Consider the following 24,406-nt stretch of genomic DNA (forward strand, 5'->3'; position numbering starts at 1 on the left):
GTCACCCCTAACTGCCCTCCTGGCCAGCTTGGTCATCTCTTACTGCCCCCCTCTGCTGACCTGGTCACCCCTAACTGATCCCACTCCCCCCCTCCCCCGCCAGCCTGGTCGCCCCATGCAGCCCACTGTTCAGTTATTTGGTCGTCCGTCACTAACCCCCCCTGCCGGCCTGGTCGCCCCACGCAGCCTGCTATTCATTCATTTTGGTCGTCCCTCAGTAACCCCCTTGCCGGGCTTGTCGCCCCACACAGCCTGCTTTTTGGCCGTCAGTCCGGTTGTTTTGGTTGTGAAAGCCCCTGGCTTTTTATATATTAGGGGATATATATATATATATATATATATGTATATATATAATTTTTTCTCCTATTGAATGTATTAGGTTGAATAAAATGAAATTGCTGACATTCAATCCTTTTTGACCTACAAAAGTATGGTAATTTCATGTGGTTGAATGTGATATGTATAAAAGGCATCTTAATTTTATTTGGTTTAACCTGGTATGTATGAAAGGCATTGTAAAAGTATTTTGTAGTTCAAAGTGGGGGCATACAAATGTAAAATTATTTAATTCATTTGTTTATTTGTATTTATCCCTTTATTTTTCTAAGGTACTAGGGTTACTGGATTTTCTTTTTAGCTTTTGTGTGGTTGTTTTTTATTTAAAGACCTATAAGTCTTAAAAACAGGGGCCCTGGTTTTTGAAAACAAATTTGTACAAGTTAAATGATGTCCTCATTAATTTGGAGGCCACTCCAAATGTGGGATAATTATTAACAGTTGCTAGGCTGAAAGTAACCTTTGACTTAGCAAATATTTTCTTTAGAAATAGTGAAAATTAATAGTATAAACAAGTGTATAGAAGAAGTATTTGAGAGAATTAACCATTTTTAAGTTCTTTAGAGGTATATGAAAATTATACAAAGAAGTGATACAGTAATAAAAATTATTCACTTTGCCCTAACCGATTTGGCTCAGTGGATAGAGCGTCAGCCTGCGGACTCAAGGGTCCCAGGTTCGATTCCAGTCAAGGACATGTACCTTGGTTGTGGGCACATCCCCGGTAGGGAGTGTGCAGGAAGCAGCTGATCAATGTTTCTCTCTCTCATCGATGTTTCTAACTCTCTAGCCCTCTCCCTTCCTCTCTGTAAAAAATCAATAAAATATATATTTTTTAAAAAGTCAAAAAAATTATTCACTTTTTGTTTTATTTTTGAAATTAGATATATTGAGGTAGCAATAAATTTGTTATTAGTAGCATTTTATAAATTTCAGGTATACAAGTTATGACATCTGTATACTCTTTTGTGTGTTCACCACTCAAGTCAAATCTTCTGTCACCATATTTTACCCCTTTTACCCTCTTTGTTCTCCCCCCTTACCACTTCCCCTCTGGTAATCACCATTCTGTTGTCTGTTTCTAAGAGTTTGGCATTTGTTTGTTTGTTTTTTCTTATATCCCACATATGGTTGAAATCATACAGTTCTTGTTCTTCTTTGTCTTAATTTCACTTAGCATAAATATTCTGAAGATCCATCCACGTTCTCGCAAATGGGAGTATTTCATCTTTTCTTATGACTGAGTAGTATTCCATTGTATATATGTACCCCATCTTCTTTATCCAATCATCTGTCAAAGGACACTTAGGTTGTTTCCATATCTTGGATCTTGTGCAGTGAACATAGGGATACACATATCTTTACAAATAAATGTTTTCCAACTTTTTAGGTAGATACTTGGAAGAGGGATTGCTGGGTCATGTGGTAGCTCTGTTCTTAATATTTTGAGGAACCAGTCCACACTGTTTTCCATAGTGGTTGCAGCAATTTACATTTCCACCGGTAATGCCAGAGGGTTCCCGTTTCTCCACATTCTCGCCAGCATTTATTTGATTTACTGATATCCATTCTGACAGATGTGAGATGATATTTCATTGTGGTTTTAATTGCCAACCCCACTGAATCTTGATGTATTATCCTTTTAATGTATTGTTATATTTGCTAATATTTTGTTTAGAAATTTTGTATCTATGTTCATCTGAGATATTGGCCTGTAATTTTCTTTTTGTGTGTTGATATCAGGGGAATGTTGGTCTCATAAAATAAATTAGGAAGTAGTCTCTCCTCTTCAATTTTTTGGAAGAGGTTGAGAAGGATTAGTATTAAGTCTTCTTTGAGTGTTACTGTTTCATTTTCCTTACTAGTGATCACTCTCTTTAGGTTTTCCAATTCATGGTTCTGTCTATGTTGGTTGTATATTTCTAAGAATTTTACCATTTTTTTCTAGGTTTATAGAATTTGGTGGTGTATTGCCTTTCATAGTGTTTTTGAATAATGATTTATATTTCTGTGATGGCCACTGTAACTTCTCTTTCGTTTCTGATTTTGAGTCTGTTTTCCTTTTTTGGTTAGTGTATCTAACTAGAGGTTTGTCAATTTTGTTTATCTTTTCAAAATACCAGCTATTTGTTTCATTAATTTTTTTTCTATCCTTTTTTGTTCTCTGTTTCATTTATTTCTGCTCTGATTATTATTATTATTATTTTTGTTCTTCTACTTATTGTTTGAGTTGTGTTTGATACTTCTTTCTTTTGATCTTAGTGTTTTCAATGTCTGATTCACTGTATTTATTTAATATTTGGCTTTACCTGTGAGATTTTTCCCTTTAATATATATTCCTATTTCTGGATATGGCCTGTCCTTTTCTGCTTAAAGAAGTCCCTTTAACATTTTTTGTAAAGCTGGTTTAATGGTGATGAACTTCTTTAGTTTTTGCTTGTCTGGTAAACTATCTCTTCAATTCTGAATGATAACCTTGCTGGGTAAATTATTGTGTAGTTTTCTTTCTTTCAAAACTTTAAAGATGTCCTGCCACTTCCTCTAGCTGGTAAAGTTGTTGCTGGGCAATCAGCTGATAACCTTATGGAGTTTCCTTTGTATGTAATTCAGTTTTCCTCTTGTTTCCTTCAAGATTGTGTCTATATCTTAAACTTTTGCCATTTCAGTTACAATATGTCTTGGTGTAAGTCTCTTGGGTTCATCTTTGTTTGGAACAGTTGCGCTTCATGGACCTGGGTGTCTTTTCCTTTCCCAGCTTTAAATATAGTTTCTGTTCCTTTCTCTCTTCTCCTCTGGGATCCCTGTAATGCTAATGTTTGGGTTCTTGATGTTATCCCAGAAGTCCCTTAAATTATTGTTTTTTAAAATTCTTTTTCTGTTTTCTGTCCTGATTGGTTGATTCCCATTGTTTGTCTTCAGGATGCGTTCTTCTGTATTAGCTAATTCCCTCTAATGTGTTTTTCATTTCAGTTACTGTATTCTTCAGACCTGGTTGGTTCTTTATTATCTTTTCTACCTCTTTGTTGAAGTTCTCCCTAAGTTTTTCTATGTCCCTCTCAAGTTTAGTGAGCATCTTTATGACCATTTCTTTGAATTCTTTATTAGGCAAATTACTTATATCCATTTCCTTAGGTTTTTCTTTTTTTCTGCACATTTTTCTTGTTCTTTCATTTGAGAGATAATTCTTGCATCTTTTCATTTAGTTAAAGTGTCTATGTTTGTTCTATGAATTAGATAAAATAGCCCTCTCTCCCAGTCTTTATAAAGTGGCCTTATGTACCAGGGTCCTCGGTGTAGGCTGTGTCCGTCAGGTGATTTTGGTCGGCCAGAGGAGCCGAGCAGGTGTCAGGTGTCCTGGACACTGGCCCACTGAGCTGAAATGGCTCCAGGTGGGGCGGCCAGGTGCATGTAGTAATGACCTGTTGATCCTGTTTGCTCCCGTTGTTTGGGACTGAAATGGGTTTGGGTGATGTGTCAGGTACACTCTGCAGTTACCTTGCTGGTAGGCCAGAGCACCTGGATAGAGCCCCGCCCACCCTGTGGAGGCAGAGAGGGGTGTAAGCAATGGTGCTCATTGGCACCTCCAACCAGGGATAATCCCCGCAGTCCCCAGAGAGCTCCAGTGGCTCCCCAGACTTCTCTATAGAGTCTCTCTCTTATAAGTACCGCGCGCTAACCGATTGCGCCACTGGAGCTCCTAGAGTCTCTCTCTTGTTTGTGGGGAGGCCAGGCGTCTGCACCACCCAGTTGTTCCTGCTTGCTCTCTTTGCTGGAGGCAAAGGATTGGGCAGCAGAGCTGGGAAAGCTGCTGTGATTTGCAGGCAAGCCACAGCCCCTGAACAGAGATCCCGCCTGCCCTAAGGCGTTCACAGGCGCCTCCAGCCCATGGAGTTCCTGCAGCTCCCAGAGGGCTCGTGGCTTTCCCAGCCTTCTCCATTCGGTTGTTGTTTGTTGTTGAGAAACTGTTCATGAAGCCCTTAGCTATCTTGCAGGAGTAATTACTCTGTATATATGTGTATATTTGAGTTTGCTCATGGGAGGGGTTGAGTTCAGACCTCCTATGCTGCCACCATCTTGGACTTTTTCTTTCTAGTTTTTAAATGTGTAATGCTAGGTGGTTTATTTGAAATTTTGTTTGTTTCTTGAGCTAGGCCTGTAATGCTCTAAACTTCCCACTTTGTACTGCTTTTGCTGCATCCCACAAATTTTGGTATATTGTATTTTTATTTCATTTGTCTTTATGTATCTTTTGATCTCGTCTTTTATTTCTTCTTTGACCCAGTAGTTGTTTAGTGGCATGTTGTTTAATCTCCGCATATTTGTGATTTTCCCAGAAAATATGTTTGGTACGATATCAGTCTTCTTAAATTTATCGAGATTAGTTTTATTATCCAATATATGGTCTTTCCTTGAGAATGTTCTGTGTGCACTTGAAAAGAATGCCTGTTCTGGCATTTTGGGATGTAAAATTCTATAAATACTAAGTTGATTTAACCTGCTGTGTCATTTAAGGCCCATATCTCCTTATTGACTTTCTGTCTGGATGATCTATTCATTGCTGTCAGTGGGGGATTCATGTCCCCTCCTATAATTGTATTTTTGTCAGTTTCTCCCTTAGGTCTATTAGTAATTGCTTTATATATCTTGATACTTCCAGGTTGGGTGCATACATATTAATAAGCGTTATGTCTTCTTAATGAATTGTCTCCTTTATCATTATAAAATGTCTATCTTTGTCTCTTGTTTCTTTTTTTTTTTTAGATCTTAACATCTGTTTTGTCTCATATAAGTACAGCTACACCCACTTCTCTCTGGATGCCATTTGTTTGAAGTATCATCTTCGCCCCTTCACTTTGAGCCTGTGTTTGTCTTGTAATTGAGCAGAGTCTCCTGCAGGCAACATATAGTTGGGTCTTGTTGTATAATCCATATCTCTACTTTGTGCCTTTTGATTTGTGAGTTCAGTCCATTTATAATTAGGGTTGTTAATGATACATGAAGATTTACCACAGTTACTGTATCCTTTGTTTTCTTGTTGTTCTATCTCCATTGTTTGTTTTCTCTTATAATTATTTCTGCTATTTTAGTTTGACAGTTTTCTATGATTTTCTTCTTCATTTCTTCTTCTTCTTTTTTAATGTTTTATCTCAGCTCTGGATTTTTGTTTTGTGGTTACCATTAGAATTGTGCAAAATGTGTCATACATACATAAAATAGTCCTTTTTCTTCTGATTGCCTCTTCATTCACCTGTACTATTCAATCCTCTTCCTCCTCTTTTATCATTTTGTTGTTGCAAATTATCCCTCTTTATGTTGTGAACTTGTTATCTGCAATAGTTACAATTATTTTAATGCCCTTCCCCCCTTTAACCTTTATGTTATAACTAGTGGCCCAGTGCATGAAATTTGTGCCTGGGGGAGTGGGTGGGTGCGGTGTCCCTCAGCCTGGCCTGTACCCTCTCCAATCTGGGACCCCTTGGGGGATGTCCGACTGCCAGTTTAGGCCCAATCCCACACCGGCAGTCGGACATCCCTCTCGCAATCTGGGACCACTGGCTCCTAACCACTCACCTGCCTGCCTACTTGATCGCCCCTAACCACTCTGCCTGCCAGCCTGCTCGCCCCCAACTGCCCACCCTTGCCAGCCTGATCACCCCCAACTGCCCCCCCTGCTGGCCTGCTCGCCCCCAACTGTCCCCCACTGCCGGCCTGCTCGTCCCCAACTGCACCCCCGCTGGCCTGCTCGTTCCCAATTGCCCCCCACTGCCGGCCTCCTCGCCCCCAACTGGCCCCCCTTGCCAACCTGCTTGCCCCCAGCTGCCCACCCCCCGTCAGCCAGATCACCCCCAACTGCCCTCCCCTCCTGGCCTGATCACCCCTAACTGCCTCTGCCTCGGCCCCACTGCCATGGCTTTGTCCGGAAAGACATCTGGAAGGTCTCCCTGAAGGTCTCCCAGTCTAATTAGCATATTACCCTTTATTACCCTTTTATTAGTATAGATCAGGGGTGGGCAAACTTTTTGACTCGAGGGCCACAATGGGTTCTTAAACTGGACCGGAGGGCCGGAACAAAAGCATGGATGGAGTGTTTGTGTGAACTAATATAAATTCAAAGTAAACATCATTACATAAAAGGGTACGGTCTTTTTTTTTTTTAGTTTTATTCATTTCAAACGGGCCGGATCCGGCCCGCGGGCCATAGTTTGCCCACGGCTGGTATAGATAGAGGCGTGGTGCACGTGTTGGGGCCGGCTGGTCTGCCCTGAATGGGGTCCCGCATCAGGGTGGGGGTCCCCTTGAGGGGCGTGGCCAGCCTGGGTGAGGGGCTGAGGGCCGTTTTCAGGCTGGCCAAGCCCCCGGCTTTGTCCAGAAGGACGTCCGGAAGGTCTCTGGAAGGTCTCCCGGTCTAATTAGCATATTACTCTTTTATTAGTATAGATTATTTAATAAACTACTCTGAAATAGATTTTCACTTTCCTGCTTCTATCTATTAATCATCTTATTCAACGTTTTGTGTACTTTTGTGTTTTTGTTTCCAGTAGAAGACCTCCTTTCAACATTTCTTATGTGCCGTCTTACGGTGGTAAATTCTCTCAGCTTTTGTCTGTCTGGGAAAGCCTTTATTTCTTCTTAATGTCTAAAGGATAACTTTGCTGCATATCGGATCCTTTGCTGATGGGTTCCTCTCTTTCAATATTTTAAATATTTTCTTTCACTCTCTCCTCTCTTGTAGTGTTGCTACTGAAAACATTACAGAAAAATCTGGTGATGATCATCTAATGGAGTTTCCTTTGTCGGTTAATCTTTATGTTCCCTGGCTGCCTTAAGAATTTTTCCTTCGTCATTAATTTTTGACAGTTTGAATAAAATGAGCCTTGGAGAAGGTCTTTTTGCATTGATATAATTAGGTGTTCTGTTAGCTTCCTCTATTCTAACATCTAGTTCTTTGCATAGGCTTGGGAGTTCTTGTCAATTATTTCTTTAGGTGGGATCTCTGTTCCCTCCTCTCTCTCTTCTCTTTCTGGTATACCGTATCTATTATCCTTATATTGCTCTTTCTAATGTAGTCAGAGAGCGCTTTTATTTTTTAAATTTTAACTCTTAGTTCTCTCTCTTCTTCACGGGTTATTTCTAGGTTTCTCTCTTCAAGTTCCCTAATTCTTTTCTTTTTTAAATATATTTTTGTAGATTTCAGAGAGGAAGGGAGAGGGAGAGAGAGAGAGAAACATCAGTGATGAGAAAGAATCATTGATTGGCTGCCTCCTGCACACCCCGCACTAGGAATCAAACCTGCAACCTGGGCATGTGCTCTGACCGGGAATTGAACCGTGACCTCCTGGTTCATAGGTTGATGCTCAACTGCTGAGCCATGCTGGCTGGGCAAGTTCCCTAATTCTTTTTTCCATCTGGTCTGCTCTGTTTCCAATGTCCTCTAGTGCATTCTTTATCTCATTTATTGAGTTCTTCAGCTCCAGAATGTATTTTTTTTTTATAGTTTGAATCTCTTTGGTAAAGTACTGCTTTTGCTCATTAATTGTATTCCTGAACTTATTGACTTGCCTTTCTGAGTTTTCTTGTATATTGTTGAGTTTCTTTGTAATTGCAGTCTTGAATTCTCTGTCATTTAAACCACAGTCTTCCATGCCTTTGAGTTTGGTTCCTGGAGATTTTTCATTTTCTTTCTGTGCTCCCAAGTTACCCTGTTGTTCATGGTATTTGATGGGTTGTTTCTCTGTGTGTGCATTTGAGATAGAGATCTTATGGCTCTGCTCCACCCCTACAGTAATGGCTTTCCAGCCACCTCTATACCCAGCTCAGCTGCAGTGGGGAGGGCAGAAGGGAGATGCCTTTTCTAGGAAGGAAACTGCTTCTGCCCCTCTGACCCTCCAGGTTGTAGTGTGAGGGCTGCAGCTGGACTTCTCCCCCACTGTTGTGCTCCTTGCTCACTGGAGCCAGGATGGGCACCAAACTACATCTGTGGTCACATCCCTGCCCTTCCCCTGTCCCCCCTCCCCTCCTGTTCTTCCCCCATCCCACCTTCCCTACTCATTTCAACATGCCCACCTTCAGATGTGCTAATGCATGGATCTTTCAGGTGTGTTTGTGTGCTGAGCACGGGATCTTTGTTGAGTTATAATTGTCTTGAGATAAATTTAAGAGGAGAAACAATGGAGTCTTCTTACTCTGCCATGATGCTGATGTCATCTCTCCCCATTTACTTTTATTTATTTATTTAAAGATATTTTATTGATTTTTTTACAGAGAAGAGGAGAGAGGGATAGAGAGTTAGAAACATCAATGAGAGAAACATCGATCAGCTGCCTCCTGCACACCCCCCACTGGGGATGTGCCCACAACCAAGGCACATGCCCTTGACCAGAATCGAACCTGGGACCTTTCAAGTCTGCAGGCCGACGCTCTATCCACTGAGCCAAGCTGGTTAGGGCTCCCCATTTACTTTTAAAAACCTATTGCTATTAGGTAACATTTTTTGAAGCCTAGTTTTTAGTTGCTGTGTATACTTGAAGCATATTAAAATAGTGTTTCTTGAAACATACTCTATAATTTAAACTTTTTCCATGTTAGTTTGGCTTTGTGAAGTATTTTTATAGGTACTTATTATTCTACTCAAATTATAATAGTGACACAATTTTAATAAAGAGGAAATAAGCAAAATACTTTTAACTAGAGATATTTATTTCCTTCTCTATTTGATTTTCTTGAACTAGTAGATTCTGTGTGGTAAGCTGTTGCCTCTGCATTTCAGATACTATGCCGTCATGGTGACCATGTTCTTCACGGTCAGCTAGGTGAACAACTATGCCCTGAACCTCAACATCACCATGCCCCTGCACATGATATTTAGATCTGCGAGTACTGCTGCTCAGATCAGTGAGCAGAGGCTGACTGTCGTCTGAGAAGGCCGAAAGAGAGCAATGTGAAAGTGGATGGTTTACTTTTATGTATCTCAGGTCTTATGGGTGATTGATAAAAGGAAAGTTAACATTTTCCTGAGAAGCAGATTTTAACTTTTAATTTCCTTCATCTGGTTGATTTTATATTCAAACTTCCTATGAATGTTCTTTAACATTTCTCATCACTTTTTGTGTCTTTCTTACATAAAATTACATTTATTTCTAGTAAATGAAACAGACCATTCTTTCATTTCATTTCTCTCTCTCTCTTTCTCTGTGTGTGTGTGTGTGTGTGTGTGTGTGTGTGTGTGTGTGTTGTTAATCCTCACCTGAGGATATTTTTTCATTGATTTTTAGAGAGAGTTGAACAGAGGGAGAGAGAGAAACATCGATGTGAGAGAGACACACGGGTTGTTTGCCTCCCTGTATGTGCCCCGACCATGGCCGGGGATTGAACCTGCAATCCAGATATGTGCCCTTGACCAAGAATCAAACCCACAATCCTTCAGTGCTTAGGCCCACACTCTAACCATTGAGAAACACATGCCAGGGCCAGACCCTTTTCCTTCCTGATTTTTTTTTAAATCAATCAGAGACTTTAGATAAATAAAGGAAAATTCTTGATGGAGGCATGCTTCTTCCAAAGCAGTAGAGGTTTCTTCTTTGCCTCATGTATGGTGAGAGATCTGTGTTCAGTATATAGATAAGAACAGTTTTCCCTGGAGGGCAGAAAAGACTTCAAGGGAAATATAGTTAGGGTTGCAGAAGAATACAAAACGGGTGAGGATTAGAATTGTAACATTTTGGTGTGGTCTGAGATTTTTGTGAGATCAAATGTGTTATTCCTAAAAGCACTTTCCAGAGCTAATTATAATGACTAAGATGACCCTCACAGCATTGAGCACATAGTAGACTTTCTGTGAGCACTTGATGAAGGACAGACACCCTTCCAGAGAAGAGAGAGAGCTCCACACAACTACTTTCCTCAAAACGCGGGGGGAGGAGAAACATAGTAAAAGCTCTTATAAATTAGATGGAAAAGTTGACAAAAATAAGCCTGTAATAAGCTTCAGCTATGAGTAGTTATTGAGAATTGATCATTGTTATCTTCATTGTCATCTTTAAAAGGCGTAATTATTTTGCAAGATAGATTTTTATGGCTTACACTTGTTGCCATCATAAGAACACCTGGACCTTACTAATTATTCATCCTAATCTCCTCCTGCCCAGCTGTTTTTCCCTCTTGGCGATGTTCATTTTTACCTTGAAGTATGTTGTCTTTCCCTAGTGCACTAAAACTTCCTCTTGTCTCCTTTTACAGGGTTCTCTAATTGCCAACATGATTCTAGGGATTATCATTTTGAAGAAAAGGTAAACAATGCGCTTTTATAATTTATGTTTAGGAAGCACATTCTTGGCCCCACCTATAAGCTAGGCACATGGATTCCTTCTCTCCTGCTGGAGGGGGCGTGCTCCTGGCCTTCTTTGTTTGAGTTCTCTCTGTGGCAATGATGTGCATTCCTGAAGCAGCTGACCAGGTAGGGGGTCCCACCTGTGCAGCAGTGTTCTCTCTGTAGAATTAGCTCTTAGCATCATTGAGTCCTTAGATCCATCCTAACCTATGAAGCCAATCGATTGAGAACTTCTGTGTCCCTTGTGGTCACCAGAAGCCACATGTGACTATTCACATTTAACATTTAAATTACTTAAAATTAAATATTTAGTTTCCCAGTCTCACTGGTCAGAGTTTAATTGCCCAGTAGCCACATGTGGCTGGTGGTGACCGTATTGGAGAGCCCAAAATGGAGCATTTCCAGCCTCATAGTTGTGTGGGACAGTGCTGTCACAGAAGGTGTTCATCAGTGCAACACAATGAATGAAAGACTAATCGTGCTTAGTACAAAGAAAATTCCGAATAAAGCCCAAGTGGCCAAGAAAATAGAATGAAAAGTGTCAAAACTGTTCTATGTGACTGTCACCAATGGAATGTCGTGTCTGGTCTTTTTTTTTTTTTTTCCTAATGAAACAATCCGTTGGTCCACAAACTTTTAGAAACTGTTTTAAGCAACACCAAGGAAGGGTGTGTGTAGCAACCAGTGGGCACCCTGATCCTTGCACATGCAGACTTACATGGGCTCTGCTGGTGATTTATACTCTCAGGCACCATCTACTGAAAACATCCTGTGGAAATTGGTACCTGTGCCTTCCTAATGTGTTCTTGTTCTTATTTCTGCAGATACAGTATATTCAAATATGCTTCCATTGCCCTGGTTTCTGTGGGGATATTTATTTGCACTTCCATGTCAGCAAAGCAGGTGGTAAGAATCGGTTCACAAATCATTTCTATTCACTGCTTGCCATGGGGCCCAGGCACCAGGTACTTACTAATAATACAAAGAGGGGAGGGAAGAAGGTAGCAAACATTTCCGTTGTGTCCAGGCCCATTGCTTGTGGTTCTGGTCTCTGTACCTAATGTTTTTTCTTATTCCCTAGACTTCCCAGTCCAGCTTGAGTGAGAATGAAGGATTCCAGGCATTTACATGGTGGTTACTAGGCAAGTATGCTAATTACAATAATGATAATTGCCTCTGCAGTTCTGTTTGCTGAGTTTTCTCCTAAGGGACGTGTTTCTTGGCAAGAAGCGTTAGCTAAACAAATGATGCCACAGGAGAGAGGCACCTGGGATCATAAGTCTGAACCGCAGTGTTCAAGAAGTGACAGAAAGGAAACGTCGAGGTCATGGTGGTGTGTTCTGTGACATGGACCCATGTTTCTCTGTACCTGCCTGCCTGCCCAGCACCCTGTGGGTGCTTGGCTGTCATCCGTCTCTTTATGACCTGTCTGCTGAGTACAGGCTTCTTCAGAAGGGCACGTTGTAGCAGTGGACACTAAGTCTCCAAGGGACCCATTGCTAAATCTTAGATTTATTTCCTTCAGAAGTTGGCTGTTCCACATGGCAGTGTTCCCAGACCTGACTGGTCAGCAGAATCTCCTGGGCATTGTCTCTCTTTGTGGAAGTGACGAGACAGTTCCTGTAGTGCTTGGCCTTCCTTTTGTGAGATACAGAGGTGAAGCTCCTCCCAAGTGCTTTCCGTGCTGGCAATAACAGGTTGAGACTGACCAGGCGAAAGAGGAATAGCAGGGAAGGAACTGGATTCTTGCTTCTTGGCTTTGAAACTTTACCCCCCCCCCCCTTTAGATTGCTATTCCTAACACAGAAAGATCTTCATGAGCTATTGGAAGAACACTATCTATTAGGAGAAATTTACAAAGGATTTGAACATACCACTTATGGAGGAAAATATTAATGTCCTGTAATTTTATGTTCAGCCTCTAACTAGTCTAATCATCAAAGAAATGCAACTTGAATCCAAAATGCAGTATCTTTTTATTTTTGATCTATTATATTGGCAAGATAATAAATGATTATTCTCTTTGCTGCTGAGGGTGCAATAGGACAACCATGTTCACATCAACTGTTTACAGTATAAATTGACATGCCTTTCTGGAAAAAAAGTATATGTATTGAGTTTTAAAAATGTCTACAACTTTTGACTCAGTAATTCCACTTGTGAGAGTATACTAAGGAAATCACATTTTAAAAAGATTTACATACACGGATGTACATTGATTTTAATGAAGAAATAATTGGAAGTAATCTAACCATTCTCATATTGTAAGACACTTAAGTACATCCACATGAGAAGAGTAATGTGTGGCTATTAAATCATACTTTTGAAAAAATTTTAATGAATGACCTGAAGAAAAATCCAGAAAAAGGTCATGAAAAAAGCAAGACATAAAACTGTGTACTCATTATGATCCTGGCTTAGAGAGATGTAGAAAACTATTAAGGACTGGATGGTAATATTATGGTTGATTTTTATTTCTTTTTAAAGTTTTGTGCATATTCTACAGTTAGTTTGTAATATTTGTGGTACATTTAAATAATCAATAAATGTTCTTTAACAAAATATCTGGAGAGTAGCGAATGCAGGTGTCTTGTAACCCGGCCTTTGTTTTGCAGGTATTGGGGCACTGACGTTCGCACTCCTGATGTCCGCGAGGATGGGCATCTTCCAAGAGACTCTATACAAACAGTTTGGGAAACATTCCAAGGAGGCTTTGTTTTATAATGTAAGCAATTTCTTGAACCTGGGGAGGATGAAAATTACTGCGTTATTATGTTGTTGTAATGTGTGATTTCAAATGTAACATGCCATCCTGCTAATGGAGTTGAAGGATCAGTTGATCACCCGGTGAAGGGCTTTGGGCCCACAGACTGCAGTGCCTTTCGTAGGCTGCTGCTGTGCATCTGAGCCACAGCCCTCCACACAGGTGGTCACGGCCAGTCTACGTGAACATGTCTGCTAACCAGGAGCCACCGGGCAGACCAGGAACCTGCACCCCCGTGTTCCTGCAGATGCACCCAGGTTCAGACCAATCTGGAAACCTGGAAAAGGAAACTAAGCTACAAAAACTGCATGCCCAGGGGGATATGTGCAGGCAGGCCTTTGAGAGGGTTGGGAAGACAGGTGAGAGGAGGCCCTCAGATGGGCTTCAGTCATTTTATGGAGAGTTTAAATAGCAGTAATAGACACTTCAGCTTCTTTGTTTTAAACTGCTGGTCTAGGGCCGTGGTCGGCAAACTGCGACTCGCGAGCCACATGCAGCTCTTTGGCCCCTTGAGTGTGGCTCTTCCTAAGCCTTAGGAGTACCCTCATTAAGTTAATAACAATGTACCTACCTATATAGTTTAAGTTTAAAAAATTTGGCTCTCAAAAGAAATTTCAATCGTTGTACTGTTGATATTTGGCTGTGTTGACTAATGAGTTTGCCGACCACTGGTCTAGGGCCTCCTCTTCTTCCTCCTCCCTCTCTCTTGTTGTGATAATGCCCAAAGCACAGCCCCTCAAGGTCAGGGTGAGGTTTGGTAACTCGGGGATTCCTTCACTGCCAACTTTTTGTACTGAAGCTGCAGACAAGGAGTTTGGCTTATTAGTTGGAGCTAGAGTACGTGCCTGGGAATGTAAAAATACACACTCCATTTGGCTCACATCTTTCTTTTAGAACAGTAAGTGGCACATAATGACTTCTGAGTAAATGTTAGCCGTGATTCCTTATTCAATTATTGTGGTGGTGGGTTGGTGTCAAGTATATTAATCTTTGCTTACCTGTTGTTTCTTCTTCCTCTTCAACCTCTTTTCATTCTTGTCTTCATTTTTCCCCTGACATTGAATTGTTCTCCATCTCTTTTCCTACTACTTTTCTAAACAATCTGAACTCTGCCTCCACATTCCTTTTGTTGTTGTTGTTAATCCTCACTTGAGGATATTTTTTTCCATTGATTGTTGGGGGAGGGTGGAGAGAGAGGCATCAATGTGAGAGACACACATCGGTTGCCTCATGCACCTGCCCCAACTGGGGCAGGTATCAAACCCGCAACCCAGGTACATGCCCTTGACTGGAAATCGAGGTGCTCAGGCCGTCGCTCAAATCATTGAGCCACACCGGCCAGGACCTGCCCCATGTTCTTTATAATTTTTAAATCCATTTCATTTGCTTAACTATTCTCAGAATTAGTAAAACGTAACAAATCTTTGGACACAATGACTGTGTGTATTCCCTTTTGTTGTGTGTGTGTGATGATCATCACAAACTCCAAAAGGGCAAGAACCGTAATTTGGGGTTTATTGAGCCAGACAGTGTCAGGTCGTTAGAAGCACTGGGTACATTTAACTTAGTCCTATTTGCTTTTCTTGATTGCTTGTCAAACAACTTATAAGACTGCTCATTATTCTGTCGTGTGTTGCATTTCAATTGATGTGAAATATTTCTTCCCCTAGCATGCCCTTCCGCTGCCTGGATTCATCTTCTTGGCTTCTGACATTTATGACCATGCAGCTCTTTTCAATAAGTCTGGTGAGTTCGGGCTTACTCAGTAGAATTGCCTGAGAGCTTCCAAGGCAAGTTTCAGTTTTACTCTGGACTTGACCACTGATGTTTTTATGCAAGTCATCTGGCCCACTTAAACCCTCTCCATTCTACCCTCCTGGAATATAGTGCCATTCATCAGTGTTTGCATCAGCAAAAGCATTTGCAGGTGTTTCTGAATGATTTGCAAGAGAAATAAGGATATGTATCTTCACATTTTCTGTTTTGCTTTGGAATTGTGTGTTTGCATTTGAATGCAGAAGGTTTGCTTTTCAAGAATGCAAAGAAATAGTCCTAACACACAGCAGAGATGGGAGCCTTGGGGAAGAGGAAGCAAAAATGGTGACAGGTTAGAGCTTGCAGGAATAAGCAAAATTAATTCAAAAGTCTACAGTATTAATTAGCTTTTACTTTTTAAAGTGACTAATAAATTAGCTCTCAATTGTCAGTTAACTTAAGTTTTTAAGGCTCTGAATTACCCATTTCTGAGTTTTTTTATTGAGATGTGATTGACATACAGCTGATTTTTGACACGTGGTTTTCAGAGTTTCTGACAGTCCCCGCATAGCAAAGAGCTGTTTGAGTAAACACACTATCAAATTCATTTTGATTTAATTATTAGAATACTTCTTCCAAAAGTTGCAGAGCTGGGTACTTACACATTTTTATTTTTTAGAATCTGCCTTTAACTTTTTCAGAATCATCCCTAAGTTAAATTTACATTTTTTTCTCTTCTTGAGTTTTAGCATCTGGAACCTATTATCCTTGATTTTTCTAAGAGAGCCGAATATCCATCTAAATGTTTTAGGTAATACTGATTGTCTCTTTCCTCAGCAGTTGATACAGTGGATCTCTAAAGTTATTAAATAGTAATAACATTTGTTAACTTTCTTTTCATTTCAATACTTGCTGAGTGTTTCAAAGACAATAGAATACCAGATTATTGGGATTTCTCACTAGTCTAGACATACAGTTATCTCTTTATCTAGATGGCTTTTAATTTTTTTGCAAAAGAAAATTAATGTTCTTTTCCTAACCAGAACTCAGCATCACCTTTGGAATTTCCTAAGTTATGCTGTATATTTCAAACTCCAAAAGCAAGTTAGCAATATAAAAGAAGTGACCCTGAGAGGGCTATTATGTCCTTATTCTTGTTAATCATTGGCATTTTGTTTCCTCTCAGATGTTCACTGTGCAAACCTCTTATATAAAACTAACATAAGAATGTATTTTAAAAGAAGAAAAGTTTAATAACTTCCATCACTCTACACATCAGCTAATTTCATTTTACCAGTTTCCTTCCAGACACCATTTACATAAATTCTTACATCGTTGTAACCCTTGTGTAGATAAAATTTATACTTTTTCACTTTCATTCTTAGTTTTTTGTGTGACTATATATAATCCTTATATTTTAAATAGAATGTACATACAATGCCTCATCTAGTCAAAGTACCTTTGCTTGCACAGCCATTGCTCTATCATTGGACATTTAGATTAATTCAGAGTTTTTCCTAAGAATGGGTACCAATACTTTTATGGCCCCTTAGTAAGAACTGTGAAATTGATTTTTTAAAAATCAATTCATACTACCATCAACTGAATGGCTGCCAATTCCAATTTTACCTTGCCAGATTATAATATTATTTGTAAATTTTAGAATTATTTGATTACTAGTAGGATTGACAGTATTTCCAAATGGTATTTAGTTACTGGTTGTCTTTTCTCTGTGTTGAGTTGTTAAGACCATATCATTTGAACTTCTCTGTGATTCACACAGCCTTTCTCTGTAAAGTGGAGTCCTGTTTAGGTGAATGGTAAAGAGTTTATTTTAAACTTAAGATAAATTCTCATTTGTTTTAAGAAAGCAATACAAGGACTCTTGAGGCTGATATAGCCTGGAATCAAGGGCAAGTAAAGTGGTGTTTGGTCCAAATCTAATTGCAAGGGAAGTAACATCGTTATCTCTATTATGTTCAGTTTGTTCATAAAGATGAAAACTTTAGCTGTTAAAAGTAATACAACTATCTCCCCTCTTAATCTTTGCAGAATTATATCAAGTTCCAGTTGTTGGTGTGGCAATGCCCATCATGTGGTTCTACCTCCTCATGAATGTCATCACTCAGTATCCTTCGCACTCCTCTGCCGCATGGGCTTCTTTGGCATGGGATTGTTTATTCCCTGACAGTTCAGTGACATGAGTTTCATTTCTGCTTTGATCTGTTCTGCAGTAGGAGGAGAAAGGCCCATCGGTTGAGCTCCCTGTGGAGGGCCAAAGAGATGATAGTGGGTGCCGAGGTCAGCAGGGCACAGGGCACTGTGAGGGAGGTGCTCGGGGTGCAGGGGTAGAAGTCAGTGGGTGATTAAGAATTAGTATATGACATGCATGCTCTGTGATTTCTACCTGGAGTTTTCTAGTATCCTGGGACATTTCACAAGCTGCCACAAAATTCTCAAAGAAATTCCAAGTGAATTAAAACTTAAAATAATGCTTCTTTCGAACGACCTTAAGTCCATTATAAACACTGTGAAGTCTTTGGAACAGAGGGGATTGACTTCATTCCTCTCACTTCACCTCATAGATTTGCCTTACAGAGTTCTTTTTTGGAGAAGGGGTGGAAGGACTGGGGACCAGATCAAGTAGAGGTAGGTGTGATGACCTTTACTGAGAGTGTTAACCTCTGTCATTCCTTCGGTGGTGACCTTCACTGTAAACTGTGGGAAGAATCCAGAATAAGAATAATGGGAGGTTTTAGGCAGTTTGAGTTGGGACCCACAATTGGGATGGCAGGACAGGAATCTGCAGAATGTTCTACCAAGGAGCCTCAGAGCCGCCATAGCCAACCCCCGAGTTTTCTGGTTCTTAGAATATGAACATTTAAGCCAAGAGCCATACCAGAAAGTGCTCCCCAGCTGATCTCTCAGTAGTCAGAAAACTACCTTAACCCTGTCTCTCCAGGTACGTGTGCATTCGGGGTGTCTTTATTCTCACCACAGAATGCACCTCCCTCACCGTCACACTCGTTGTGACTCTACGCAAGTTTGTGAGCCTCATCATCTCCATCTTGTACTTCCAGAACCCTTTCACTGTGTGGCACTGGCTGGGCACCTTGTTTGTCTTCATTGGGACCCTCATGTACACAGAGGTGTGGAACAACCTGGGGATCACAAGAAGCCAGACTCAGAAGGAGGACAAGAAGAACTGAGGCCTGCCTGGGAGACCAGGGTCTGGCTAAGGTCTGGCTGCCATTTCTCTTTTGTTAATGAGAATTACCCCCAGCACTGAACCACCACGTACCAGAGAATCCTCAGAGGAGGGGACTTCTCAGATTTCACATGGCTTTACAGACCAACATGTGTAGACTCTGAACAGAAACCTTTCAACCCTGAATTAGAAAAAAGAATAGTTATCTACTATTGAACAACCATTTGTTTACCAAAATATACAGTACTGTACTTGTTTATTGAGTCCCAGAGCTACTCGTTTTATATCCATGGTCTTGCACAAGACTCTCCATTTTGTTGTTGTTCTGATGATTCTCTGCCATAACAACCATTATCTCGTGTCCTCATGCTTTGGTCTGTCACGTTCCACTTTTCGATCAGCCAGATGTTCCTGGCATCATCCTCAGGAACAACTGAGTGACCAAGTGAAGTGAGACACTGGTGTCACTGGGCTGGACTTCCTCCAGCGTGTTGGGAATGAGGCAGTGGTCTCTGTGAGCTGAGCCCTGGTGACAATGGAGCAGGACTGGTGGGAACCCTTTGCAGTTGTGCAGGTTAAGTCTTTGAAAGGCTTCTTACGCAAGAAGGTAAAACTCTGCCTGGCGATTCTGATAAGAGTCATAGGCTAGGGAGTAAAGTATGGTGTATAAATTCAGGTCAAATCACAACTAGAATGGAAAGTTTTTCTTATTTTTCTATAAGGCGTCTTAATGTTCTTGATGGGTATTTGTGTGTGTGTGTGTGTGGGGGGGGTTGTATGTGTTTCATTACATGTAGGAAGGTGCCGCCCCCTTTACTAACCTGGTTTTTCTCCCATGGTATAATTTTGAGACAGAGGAACCATGTCAGCGTGGTGTGTGTAGGTAAGTGTGATAATTTTGAGAGAAAAGCATGAAAGTCAGTTCTTTCATTTCCTCTTTCTTCACTTAGCCCTGGACATTAATTGACCTCACAGAAGTAGATGCTCTTCTGTAGGTGGTTAAACTTACTAGGTACTTTTTGTACACAAAGGCTTTTTTTTTTTTTCCTGGATGCAGATTATGTTCGTAAATCGACATGTGGCTGTATGGGTACCCTGGGTTCACGCATGGTGGAATATGTATATTCTAATACCTGGAGCTATTCTATGGTGGGGCCTGAGATTAGTGACTTCCCCAAAGTAGTCCGAATTTGGGCAGGTCCAAGATGGCAGCATAAGAGGACACTGAGCTTGCCCCTCCCATGAACACACTGAATGCACATCTATATTTTGAGTAGTTGTCTCTAAGAGAACTGAACAGCTTTTGCACAACAAAGAAGAGAGGAAGAGGCCACTTGAAGAACATGGGAACTACAGGAGCTCTTCAGAATCAGGGAACCCACCAGGAATCGGAGTAGCTGGTGAGCACCATTGTTTGCATTCTCCTTACACTTGAGTAGCATTGGTAAGAGCTCTACCCAAGTGCTCTGGCCAACCTGCAAGGCCACAGTAGTGCATCTCCAGTCACCCCTCCTGTAACCAGCTCCAGCAGGAAGGGGTGCATAGCAAGCATGCACAGCCCCTGCCCCCTACACACCAATCCAGAGTTAGATCCACTGGGCCCAACAGGGCACTGAGGCTCAGCCACTGCTGTGCAAGCCCACTGGACAGCCCCACCTGGAGTGAAAGGGACTCAGCAGGGCATCACTGTGCTCCTGCCCAGGGGGCAGTCCAGCTCAGACCTCCATGTCAATCAATCAAAGCAATAGGACATGCCTATGAATGCACAGAGAGGGGCCCCAGAGTGAGCCATGCACATAGAGGGAGGCCCCTACTAGAGTGGGAGGGAGCTGGCAGAGTGCTGCAGCACATGTCAGAGAGCACCCCAACCCAGACTGGCAGCAGTCAATCAAACCACAAGGCGAGCCTTGCACAGCAGGAAGCTGTGCCTGGAGGAGGGAAACAGTGAGTGCTGCGGTGCCCATGGTCAGGTATCCTCAGACCAGCAGCAGTCAATCAGAACAACTAGATGTGCTCCTTTGTACAACCAGCAAGGTTCTATAGCACACACAAGTGCAGCTGTGAACAGCCAAAACAACAGGATACCCAGACCTGCTCCTTCTGGGTAGCACCCTGGGCACTGCACATGCCCGCCCCAACTCCAAGCAACTTGCCAAAGCCATCCAGTCTACACAGACACCACTTTACACAAGACCAATTTTTCAAGACCGGGAGAGAGAGTTATTTCATCTAACTCGTAGAAAGAAACAAACACAGAAAGTCAAATGAAATGGAGGAACAAGAGAAAAACTAATGAAATGGAGAAAAATAATTGGATAAAAAATTCAAAGAAACTGTCATAAGGATGCTCCATAAATTTGAGAGTAGAATAAAGGAATTCGGGGACAACTTCAAAAAAGAAAATATTATAAAGAACCAATCAGAGATGAAGAATACAATAACTTAAATGAAAAACACACTAGATGGAACTGACAACAGACTGGTTAATATAGAAGAATGGATCAGCAACCAGGGAGAATAGTGAAAATCACCCAATCATAAAGAATTTAAGAAAATAAGGATAGTATGAGAGCCCCATGGGACATGGGACAGCATTATAAGGATCCCAGAAGGAGAGAGAGAGGGGAAGAAAGTTCATTTTAAGAAATAATGGCCAAAAACTAACCAGGGAAGGAAACACACCCACATTAGAGAATTCCAAATAAGATGAACCCAAAGAGGCCCACACCAAAATATACTGTAATTAAATGGCAAAAGTTAAATATAAAAACACAATCTTGAAGGAAGCAAGGGGAAAACATTGAATTACATTAAAAGGAAACCCCAAAAAACTAATAGCTAATTTTTCAGCAGAACTTTTACAAGCCAGAAGGGAATGGCAGGAAATATTTAAAGTGCTGAAAGAAAGGAACCTACAATCTAGTATATTATACCTGGCAAGGTTGTCATTCAGAATTGAAGGAAAGATAAAGATTTCCCCAGATAAGCAAAAACAAGAAGCTCACCACTAAACAGACTTAACATGAAATGTTATGCAGTCTTTATGCAGAAAAGGCCATGCCAAAAATAAGAAAACACGGGGGAAGGGAGGGGATCACAGATAAAGGCAAATACAGAATTAACAGTGAATCAGCCACTCAAAAATCCAGTATGAAGATTAAAAGACAAGTAGCAAAATTAACTATAATAGGAGCTACTCAAAACAAAAAAAGGTATGATATCAAAAATAAAGTGTGGGGAGGCAGTGAAAATGTAGTGCTTTTAGAATGTGTTTGAACTCAAATGCTTATCAGTTTAAAATAGACTGCTACAGAACCCCAGCAAAACATTAAAGGAAACCAGCAAAGCGATCAACAAAAGAACAAAATGGCAGTAAGTACATACCTGTCCATAATTATGTTAAATGTAAATGGACTAAATTCTTCAATCAAAAGTTATAGGGAGGCAGGATGTGTTAAACACCAAGACCCCAGACCCATCTCTGTGCTGCCTACAAAAGACGCACCTTAGATTGAAAGACCCACAAACTGGAACTGAATGGATAGAAAAAGATATGCCTACAAATAGAAATGAAGGGAAAGCTGGGGGTAGCAATACTCATATCAGACAAAGTAGGTTTTAAAATAAAGAATGTAAAATGAGACAAGGACATTTCATAATGATAAAGGGGTCAATCTGAGAAGAGGATATTACAATCATAAATATTTACACACCCAACATAGGAGCACCCAAGTCTATAAAGAAAATATTAATGGATATAAAGGCAAAAATTAATACAATAATAGTTGGGGACTTGACTGCCCCACTTACCTTAATGGATAGATCAGGCAAAAAATTAAGAAAATAATGGCCTTAAATGCCACATTAGAATAGATTAATATAATAAGCATTTTTAGGACATTTTATCCAAACAGTGTGGATTATACATTTTTCTCAAATGCACATGGAACATTTTTCAAGATAGACCACAAAAGAAACCTAAATAAATTCAAGAAGACTAAATTTTTATCACGTATATTTTCCAATCAGAATTGCATGAAACTAGAAACCAACTATAGGAAGAAAACGGGAAAAAATACAATATGGAGATTAAACAATTGCTACTAAACAACCAATGGATCAAAGGAAATACTACTTTGAGACAAATGAAAATGAAAACTCAACTTTTCAAAACTTAACGGAATGAAGCAAAAGCAATTATAAGAGGAAAGTTCATAGCTATGCAAGCCTACTTCAAGAAGTAGAAACAAATCCCAAATATAATCTAACTTTACACCTAAAGGAACTAGAAAAAGAATAAACAAAGTCCAAAGTAAGTAGAGGAGGAAAATAATAAAGATCAGAGTGGAAATAAAATACAGACAAAAAAAAAAAACTATAAAAAAAGATCAATGAAATTAAGAGCTGGTTTTTTGAAAGGATAAATAAAGTTGACAAACCTCTAGCAAGACTTACACCAGTTGTCGAGTAACACTCCCTCCACGTTCTGCGTGGAGTAGGGTTCGGTATCTGAAAGTGGAGCCGCACAACAAATGAAAGAAAAAGACACGAGATAATTTTGCAATATTGGGGGACCAGGCGGGCAAGTCCCTAAGGACTTCCTCCCTGTGCTTAGGTCTCACCAAGCTTTTATTGATCTGGGATGCACTCATAGCATAGCCCTTAGGCAGGTGACCCCATTAACAGGCAGACTAGCCCATGAGCAAGGATTTACATAATAATAAATGGGAATTAAGGAAACTAAGGTGGGGATGCTTCAGCTATTATCACCTAAATTAACTGGGTGGTTCCTAGATTAACTGGGTGGTGCAGTTCTGACCTTTGCTAGGACTTCAAAGGTTACTAGCTTTTGGGGGTCTCTGTTTAAACTCAGCTAGTGAAGACAATGAATGGACTCCGGCATCTCCCCCTTATTTTTTCTTTAAAAAATAATCAAGTCCCAATTTCAATGTCCAAAAGTTCTGAGTCCAAGTTTCAATGTTCAAAAGTTCATGTGTACGTGCCAGCAATGAAATGTTGGTTCTGGATGGTGGAAAATGCAGGTCCGGTCCTTTCTGGTCTGGTCCTGGGCACGCTGCAGCGACGCACAGCTGCTGACTGCTAGCATGGCAAGGCGTCTTCCACCATCTCCATCTCTGAACTGTCTTTGTGGCTGGCTTTCTGGGATCCGTTGTTACAGGAATCCACATGGTCTTGTAGCTGTTCTCTGAAAGTATACAAACATATTCTCGACCAAAGGTTAAAGGAAAAAACCTTACTTGGGGTCTTTTCTTTAAAATGATCTTTCCCTGGCTTACCCTGGCATCATGTGTGTTTTTTCCCAGGTGTCTCACTATTAGCATTATAAACGAAAAAATTTTTTCTCTATATGTAATTTAGTTACAGGATCTATTTCCTTACATGGCATTTTTCCACTATATTTTTCCACTATCCCCCTTTTTTGATTTAATTAGAAGGCTTTTGGAAATTTTATAATGCAGTCTAGATAGCTTTAAATATTAATTTTTTGCACAAAAATATGACTGCTTTAGGTTCATAGCATGATAAGCAATTTTACCACAAAATGAAAATTTTTGTTAATACCTTCTGAACAATTACTTATTTCAAATTATCTAAATTTAATTAATTTGAAAACTTTACTTTAACTAATTTGAAGACTATTTTGCTGTCAAATTTAATATTTTAACAATAATCTTAATTTACACTGTAAATATTAATGAAAAGGATCACTTTACATCCTTGTGAAGGCTTTGAGCATTCCTGTTGTTAGGCTAGATTTAGACATAGGGTCTGTTAGCCAAGCCTCCGTTTATCTGGATTCTGTTTTCAGCTGGACCAAGTCTCTTCTTTCTTTTGGTTCCTGATTTGGGCTGGGCATGGGAAGCAAGAAGCAGCCATGGGGACAGGAGACCTTCCTCAGAAGGGGCGAGTGTTCAAGCCCCTGCACCATTGGGGGGGGTGAGGATCTGTGCCCCACCTTTGTTGCACCCCAAGTTTTTTCCTACTGGCCCTCGAC

At 40.5% G+C, this 24,406-nt stretch overlaps 1 protein-coding gene across 1 annotated transcript in view; it reads left to right on the forward strand.

The window, feature by feature from the left end:
• SLC35B4 (solute carrier family 35 member B4) overlaps window positions 1-18,757 on the forward strand; it is a 34,317-nt gene extending 15,560 nt beyond the window's left edge. Inside the window, 8 exon segments of the mRNA XM_014455448.2 lie at window positions 9,104-9,206; window positions 10,573-10,622; window positions 11,488-11,569; window positions 11,745-11,805; window positions 13,279-13,388; window positions 15,098-15,173; window positions 17,235-17,310; window positions 18,145-18,757. Coding sequence (XP_014310934.2) covers window positions 9,104-9,206; window positions 10,573-10,622; window positions 11,488-11,569; window positions 11,745-11,805; window positions 13,279-13,388; window positions 15,098-15,173; window positions 17,235-17,310; window positions 18,145-18,391 — 805 coding nt within the window. The 3' untranslated portion in view covers window positions 18,392-18,757.
• Window positions 18,758-24,406: the final 5,649 nt, after the last annotated feature.

The sequence above is a fragment of the Myotis lucifugus genome, unplaced genomic scaffold (genome assembly GCF_000147115.1).
Source record: "Myotis lucifugus unplaced genomic scaffold, Myoluc2.0 scaffold_46, whole genome shotgun sequence".
NCBI lineage: Eukaryota > Metazoa > Chordata > Mammalia > Chiroptera > Vespertilionidae > Myotis > Myotis lucifugus.